Raw genomic sequence first — 9,115 nt, 5'->3', positions numbered from 1 at the left:
CACATGCCGCGGAGCGGCTAGGCCCGTGAGCCATAGCCGCCGAGCCTGAGTGTCCGGAGCCTGTGCTCCGCCGGGAGAGGAGAGGCCACAGCAGTGAGAGGCCCGCGTACCGCAAAAAAAAAAAAAAAATCAGATATTTTTTTAGAAAATATTTGAAAATATCACTAACAACCAATAGCAAAAATACGTTTTACCACAAGCCAGCAAACACTTCTCTAAGAATCTACATTATATTCACTCCTACTCCAGAATTGAAAAAAAAAAGCGTCTGACTTTTGGAAATGACTAATCTGGTCTGTGGAAAGGAAAATATAACTAAAAGAAAGCTAAACATTCATAGCTTACTATTAGAAAAAGCCATGGCCAAGCTGCTTCAACAATATTATCACTTTTTAATTTATTTATTTTCTATATAATCAGGAAATGCAATGTACTCAACATTGGAGGCTTGAATACCCTGAACTGCCTCTGTGACTACATGCTAAAGTTCTCTATATGGAACACTCAAACTAGTAAGTCGTGAGTAATATATAAGGCAACCTTAGTAATGTAAAACAAGAGATGTAAGTCCTGCCTGTTATCCATACATTCTAAGGGGGCTAATGGCCCACAAGTAGGTCCTAGAAATCCACCAGTTTCTCAATATGCCACTACCATGACCTGAGGATGAGGACCACCTGAGGTGCAGCTGGGAGGAAACAGTAATGAAAACAACACAAAACTCCTTGACACCAAAAAATTTCTAGTCCCAGGAATTAGCTCAATTATGGGAAAGAGGCACATACCATCACCTACATGGCTAAACCACTTCAACCAAATATGTTTTACATAATTGTTAGATATCAGAACACATAGCAAGGACATTACATGATTGAGAAAATTCTATTGCCTTTTTCTATGATTAGAAGGGTGTAAAAAAGTAACAACTTATGTAGTAAATATCAGCTTTTTTAGGACAATCTTTGAAACTATGAAGTTTCAAAGCAGTACCTGAAATTCTAATGAATTTCATGAAAACTAGGCAAGGAGTCCATATTAATACTGTTAATCCACAGTCAACTGCTTTGATTATTAGGACTAATTAAAACCCATAGAATGGAGCTCAATTCGCACCATAAACCAAAACATCAATACCGTTCAGAAGTAGATACTGATTTTTAAAAATGTATGAAAAACAAAAATTAAAATAAAAAAACCTTACCTTCTGAATATTCTCCAATTTCTTCTTTTCAACTTCAAACTGTTTCATCCAGTAATGTCTTTTTTCTTCTTCTTGTTGAAACTGCTTTTCTTCTCTATCTCTCTGAGCTTTGAGAGTTTGTTTCTTTTGGTCTTCTAGCTCTTTCTGTTTGTCTTGCCAAGCCTCAAAGGACTGCCTACATCTTTCTTCCACTTCACAGTATCCGAAATTTATATCAGCATCATCTGTATTCATGAGGAGAAAAATTTTTAAATCAAAACAGTCAAAACTGATCCAGTGCAAAGTTTAAAAGTAATTTCAAAATAAATAAATAATGTCAATATATTACCAAAGTAAAAGTAATAGTATGCAAAATACATGTAAATTCCATTGCATCAATAAAGAAGTCACATAACTTGCCTTAAACTATTCCATAAGACTTCTATAAAAACATAATGTATGTGTGTGTGTGTGTGTGCACGTGTGTAGTTAAGGGATACATAAGGAACACAGTTAAGAGACACTTAAAAAATTCAGGTCTGCGTATATCTATTGCAGTCAGCTATATATGTGGAAAATTTTTAACTCTACTTACATGAAGTTAAATTAGGAGTCATAAAAAAAACTATGAGAACATGTAATTAAATAAGCATAGCAAGTACACAATATTTTTCAAATATTGTGACTATATTCTTCTAAATGTCAAAAGAAAACTGTCTACATTTTTTTCAGATAATTAAGGTCAATCACATAAAACTTATCATAAATATCACCAAGCAATTTAGTCCACCTGGCAAAACATGTTCATCCACAGGCAAATCACAAGAATCAGGCTCTGGAACAGAATCAAGACTGCCACAATGAGTTTTACTTCTCAGAAATTCTTCTTTTTCTATTTCAGATAACATCTAAGAGGTTAAAAAAGTACCAGTGATTAAAGAAAAACAAAATAGAGAGTAAAGCTATTATTTTAATAATGTATTAAGTATTTACATACACATATCTAGAACTTTATTTACTTCAAATCACTCTCAAATACAATTCTATATAGCATATTGATAATTATTCTCTTTATGGTGAAGAAAAATGTTTTTTCTATGCAAGCGCACTGTGTTTTACCCTCCTAATGTTTTTCAGAATTCTAATTACTTTCTAAGATTTACTTACAATATTCAATTAAACTGCTTAATAATCATGTCAAAATGTTTCTACTAATATGTGTTTTTCTCCTCATACCTTTCTATATTTCTTATCTGCAGCAATAGCTCACATATACAAATTGCTAATATATTCAGTATGTTTTTAAAACAGAACTATTCTCTAATTTGTACTGACTTACACACAAGTTATAATTTTGATTAATACTTTTCCATAATTATACTTCTATATATTCTAGCTTGAAAGGTACAGGATATCTATTCCACTGAAGTAGCAATATGATAATTCAAAATTAATATAGTTCAGGTTTGAGGGTTACCAAAAAAGAGAGTAAGAAACATACATACAAGTAATTTTCACATTATGCTAAATACACAGAGAGCAAGAATACAGTAAGGTAAAATTAGAGTTGGGTAAAATGAGAAGTAAAAATGATTTCAAGATGCTGAACCTGTGCAAGAGGTTTTCTCTTAAATACATTTCAGGGAGTTTCACCCAAAAATGCTAGGCTCTCCTTTACTCTTATTTTTTTACGGATGTTTCTGTTTTACCATTAAAAAAAAAAAAAAAACTAACATAAGATATTCTACGTTTAAAGTTTCCACAGGGTATTTAAAGTCTCCACTGGATCATAGTACATTCCTAAGCAAAGTAATAATATTAGAGTATATTTCATTGTTTTACTTGGAGTTTTTAGGGAAAAAATACTATTCAATATAGTTCTGCTCTCTTGTCTACATTAAATTCCCAAGTATTGATGGTTCAAGTCACTATTTCTAATATTTTTAAAGATTGAATTTTGTATTGTTTTATATTATACGCCAGAGGAGGAAATAAATCCAAAAATTATTAGCTTAAAATAATTTAATTTTTAAGCCAGTGAACTTTAAATGCTACGTGAGAGGTAAAGGTAAATTTCTAACTGTAATATTGAGTACTTTAAGTCAAACAACATATACCTTCATTAATTGTTCTGGATTTTCTTTACATTCAGTTCGTAATTCTATCCTTAAATGCATATGATTATTAGAAACTGCTCCATAATCATAGCCTATAAACAGAAAGAAATATTATAACTTTAAATATTAGAGCAGGACACAACATGTTAAAATCCCAAACTATTTCATTATCCTTTAACCTCTAGTTCTACCACAGCATATTCTTGATCAGTAACTCAAAATAATAGGAAAATACTGAAGAACAAAGGACATAGGAAATCTTTAATCTTTATTCAAAAATAAAAATAACAGATTTTTAGAGCTCTTTATCACCTTTCATATTCTAGACTGAAGTTCATTTTCCATGTACACAGAATAATGCTGTGTTTAATATCACAATGACACCTTGATTAGAAACCAACAAAAGTTCAATTCTACCTGCCACAAACTAGCAATATAATCTTTCAGCACAAGATACTGAAAATGCTTTAATAAAAGTCTTAATTTAAAAGATTACAATTATTAACATGTGAATGAAGTAAACTTTCATTCCCAATTTTTTGTTTTTGTTGAATTTTATTGTGTTTTTATCATCTGTGCAGATGTAGTTATGTTTCTTTTCCTTATTCAATTGACATGTTTTATCATGGTAATGTTCCCTAGTAGTAAACTATTTTTTACAGACGACCATTCTGCTAATTAACCGACTATTCACACCTATTTTGTCTATTATTATAGATTTTCTTTTTCAACACCAATACACAACCTCTCTGGCATGTTTTCTTATGTGAGAGCTGAAAAGCAAAAATAACATTCTCTAGATGCCTTTGAAGCTAGGTTTCTGAGGGTGATTTAGGTTCTGCCAATTGATACATTTGTGTAAGTCTTTCTTTTCTTTTTTTTTAAATTAATTAATTAATTTATTTATTTTTGGCTGCATTGGGTCTTCGTTGCTGCGCGCAGGCTTTCTCTAGTTGCGGCGAGCAGGGGCTACTCTTCATTGCGGTGCGCAGGCTTCTCACTGCAGTGGCTTCTCTTGCTGTGGAGCACGGGCTCTGGGCACACAGGCTTCAGCAGTTGTGGCTCGTGGGCTCAGTAGTTGTGGCTCACGGGCTCAGTAGTTGTGGCACATGAGCTCAGTAGTTTTGGCTTGTAGGCTCTAGAGCGCAGGCTCAGTAGTTGTGGTGCACGGGCTTAGTTGCTCCGCGGCATGTGGGATCTTCCCGGACCAGGGCTCGAACCTGTGTCCCCTGCATTGGCAGGCAGATTCTTAACCACTGTGCCACCACGGCACCCAGTCTTTATTTTCATAAAAATATTATGTGTGAAGAAAGGCAGAGAGAGAGATTTTCATTTTTCTGGCTCAGACTATAATAGAGGGTGCTTTGGGTTGGTGACAGCAGGGTATAGTAGAGGATTAATGTCTCTGAATTTCTTTATTATATCAGCAGCTCCTGCTGCAGCCCAGTTCTACAATGTACTTGCATGTATATTTTCCACATTTTGGATGTTCAGCTTAGAATCTGTTTCTTCAGTTCTATTAACAATTCTGTTATTTATTGTAACAGCTAGTCTCCAAAGATGTCACTCCCACACTTGCTGGTATGATACCCTGTGTAGCCCCCTCCTGCACAGAATCTGTGCTGACCCTATGTAACCATCAGGATGTAGCAGAAGTGATGTTGCATGACTTCTGAGAATAAGTCATATGAATCTTTACAGGGTTCCATCTTAGACTCTTGATATTTTGTTCACAGGATGCTCTTTCTCTGAATCCAGGTGCCATGCAAGCCATAGGGAGAGACCACATAGGTGCCTCCAGCTGACAGCTCCAACTGAACTCCCAGCCAGCAATTAACATCAACTGCCAGTCATCTGAGTGAGCCATCTTAGAATTCCAATCCAGTAAAGACTTCAGATGACTGTGGCCCTAATCAACATCTGACTGTAAATGCATAAGAAATGCAAGCAAGAGCTGCCTAGCCAAGGCCAGTCAAGCCACAGAACTATATAAAAGATAACAACATATTGTTATTTTAAGCCACTGTTTGTTTTACACAAATACTCCCCAAAACCTTACTGCTTAAAGTAGCTAAAACAGCTTTTGTCTAAAAATGAGAGCCCTAATCAGTACATCCATATTCATAAATAAAATTAGCCTCAGTTTCTCTTATGTATGTGTATGTGAGGCTTGCACAGTTTTGTATTTAAAATGTGCAGTTTTGGGCTTCCCTGGTGGCACAGTGGTTGAGAGTCTGCCTGCCGAGGCAGGGGACAAGGGTTCGTGCCCCGGTCCGGGAAGATCCCACATGCTGTGGAGCGGCTAGGCCCGTGAGCCATGGCCGCTGAGTCTGCGCGTCTGGAGCCTGTGCTCCGCAACGGGAGAGGCCACAACAGTGAGAGGCCCGCGTACCGCAAAAAAAAATAAAAATAAAAGTAAAAAAATAAAATGTGTAGTTTTTTATAAATGAAATATTATATAATCTGCAGATTTTTTTGCTCCTTGATGGATTGGAATAATTCAATTGCGAAATTATCCCTAGTTCCTAACGACATTTGAGAAGAAATCTCTTTCCACCTTCAGCCAAATTATTGATTTAATAATGTTTTCTCCTTTATCAAGCAATTTTGATAATTTGAATTTTCTTAGAAAATTATTCTATTCATTGAGACTATCAAACTTATTTGATTACAGCTACATACATGGGATCTTATAATTTTCTAAACCACTGTTATAACTGTAGTTATATAATCTTTCATGTAACTAATTTTTTATAATTATATTTCCTTTGCTTTTTTTCATAATTAGGCTCTATATTTGCCAATATATTTAAAATACATTTTCATTGTATAAACCTTAGTAAATATAAATAAAAGAAAACCATTAAAATCCCCCATAACTCGACTATAGATAAGCACTGCTAAAACCTGAAGGGTCTACATAAGTCTTTATATATCCTATCACACAGGTACTCAGAACAAAAACCTTGGAGCCAAATTTCCTCTCTTCCTTTCATACAAATCCATCAATAAATACTTTTGTTTCTACCTTAAGAATGTTTTCTAGAATGTGATTGTTTTTCATCATTTCTACTCAAATCACTCTCATCTCTAACCACACTACTGTGACAGTCTTGTAGTGGACTCTTGCTACCTCAAGGCATCTTCTCTGCAGAGTCTCCAGAATGACTGTCTCAAAATATGTCAGATTCTGTCACTCCTTACTCAAAAACCTTCATATACTCAGAACAGAATCCAAAGTCCACACCTTGGATTGATAAGAGCCCTGTATGATCTGACCCCTTATTTTCTTGGATATAACCACAAAGGCTTACTATTCTTTGAACATATTACACCCACTTGGTATGCCTTGGCCTTTACGATTCCCTCTTTCTGGAACACCAGCCCTCTAGACACCCACGTGACTCACTTCTCCTTCATTGAGATATCCCATGTGGCTTACTGTCTCATTTCAGTCACTACTTAAATATCACCTCCTCAGAGAGGCCTTCCTTGACTTACCCTATCTAAAATAGCAATCTTCAATCTCTATCCCCTTCTCTTTTTTTCTTATTTTTTTGGTTGCACTGGGTCTTAGTTGCGGCAGGCGGGCTCCTTAGTTGCGGCATGTGAACTCTTAGTTATGGCATGCATGTGGGATCTAGTTCCCTGACCAGTGATCAAACCCAGGCCCGCTGCATTGGGAGCACAGAGTCTTAAACACTGCGCTAGCAGTGAAGTCCCTATCTCCTTATCTTAAAATCCTTCCTTCATGGAAGTTATCATTATTGAAATATTACATATGTATTTATTTGTTTATTGTCTGTCTCCCCACACCAGAACATTAGAATAAGAGAGGACCTTTGCCTATTTTGTTCCCTGCTGCATTCTCAGTGTCTAGAACATATCCTTTCACACAGTAATATTTTTCGTACAAATATCTATGAATATCCACATTATAGTTTATACTAATATTTTTATAAATGGCATTAAATTTCATAATAATTTTAATAGTATATCATGAAACTCGTTATTAAATACTGTCTAAGCCGTATTTTTTTAATGAGTGTATTGTTAGACACATCAATGTCCTGTTGAACATTTAGGTTGTTGCCATTTTTCATTATAAACTAAGCCAGGATTAATTCTAGCTAAATCTTTGTTCATTCTATTATTCTTAGAATAAATTTGCAAGAGGTAAATTTGCTCAGTTGAAGCAAATAAAGATTGTGAGGCTTTGATATAAATTATATTTTTCTGCAAAAATATGTATGAACTGATACTTCGAAAATAGTCCCACAATTAGTTTTCTTTTCTTTAACATAAAGTAATAGAATGTCTGGTTTTAATTAGGACTGGTAAAACAAATTGTTAGTGGCTAGTGCTTACTGGAGACGTAAGGAAGGTAGTGAGTAAAACAAATGAATGAACTAACTTGAACAGACAAATATACTACGGATATTTTATTAGAGATAAATGCACATACCTGTATATGACAAGAGACAAGAACTTCAAGCAGTTTAATTTTCTAAATTCTAAATTATTCATTATTCATACTTACAGAAAACTTATCTGCCAAGCAGATGAAAACTGTACTTACTTAAAACATCAGTATCTTCCACGTCCTGAAGAATGAGCTCTTCAACAGTTTTACTCTTATTCTTTATGACGTTAATACAGTGAAGAACTGAGTCAGGTAATTCATCTAAATCCTAAAAATGTAAATAATGAAAGAAACTGTAAAATTCTTTACTAAAACTATGTATCAAAATCTGTTTTGATATGCCAAAAATTTGAGTAAAATGTGTAAATGAGGTAAAAGGGCTCCGTATAAAGAGCATAATCCAAACAAATATATTTGGTTAAATTTTGCTTTTAATTTTCAGGTGGTTATAAATTGCATCCATGATTCTGTTGGATCTCATATTCAAATGAATAATTTCAGAACTTTTGTCACACTTAAATTAGCTGTGAATAAAAAGATACAATAATATAAAAATATTATTTTCTCCAAAAGTATTATGTAGGTTATTGCAATCCTAATTAAATATCAAATTGTAATTGTTTTTTGAAACTTGACAAATGAGTTTTTTGGAAAAAGCTTAGTTGAAAAGATTTTGAAATAGCAAACTACTAAAGGAATTTGACCCATTTTATATTTAAAAATATAAAACCACTATAGGGCAAAAATTAACACAATAATGGAAAAGAATAAATAGCCTTGGATAGATCATATGTATAACAACTAAATATATACAACAGATAGGACAAATCAGTTGAGAAGAGGTGGATTATTCCATAAGTGACCCTGGGAATATTTGTTAAATATATGCAGGAAAATTTTAATTAGATCTACTTTTTATAACATAGCTGAAAATAAGTTTCCATTGGATTAAGGATTTTTATATAAAAGAATGAATCCATGAATAACTTTTCTAGGCATATAAACATTGGAGAAAATACACAAATGAAAAGAAAATAAATGTTTGATTTCCAAAAAAGTAACTATTCCTTGGTCTAAAGATTTCACATACATTTTGCTTTTTATGCATATTTAATCACATTAGAATGCTCATGATTAAGTAAAAAAAAGCAGGATACAAATATACACATGTGTGCAGATACATGTATATATATACATACACATAATTATACATATAGTACAATCCCAATTTTCTGAAAAATGCACACATATACATGTGAAATTATAGGTAATTTCTACCTTCAATATACATTTTATATTTAAATATCTACTAATATATATTGCTTAAAGGTGACTCTAAGGAAAAAATGAGATAAGTATACAAAACACACTGAGAAAAGTAATATTTCTCCTAAA

The 9,115-nt window shown here is 33.5% G+C and overlaps 1 protein-coding gene across 1 annotated transcript in view; it reads right to left on the bottom strand.

The window, feature by feature from the left end:
• LRRIQ1 (leucine rich repeats and IQ motif containing 1) overlaps positions 1-9,115 on the bottom strand; it is a 172,815-nt gene that overhangs the window by 163,511 nt on the left and 189 nt on the right. The window contains 4 exon segments of the mRNA XM_007459063.1: positions 1,202-1,425; positions 1,971-2,088; positions 3,298-3,389; positions 7,877-7,988. Coding sequence (XP_007459125.1) covers positions 1,202-1,425; positions 1,971-2,088; positions 3,298-3,389; positions 7,877-7,988 — 546 coding nt within the window.

Source organism: Lipotes vexillifer, unplaced genomic scaffold, assembly GCF_000442215.2.
Source record: "Lipotes vexillifer unplaced genomic scaffold, Lipotes_vexillifer_v1.1 scaffold210, whole genome shotgun sequence".
NCBI lineage: Eukaryota > Metazoa > Chordata > Mammalia > Artiodactyla > Lipotidae > Lipotes > Lipotes vexillifer.
The sequence above is the reverse complement of the archived record's forward strand: the minus strand, read 5'-3'. Positions and strand labels throughout refer to the sequence as shown.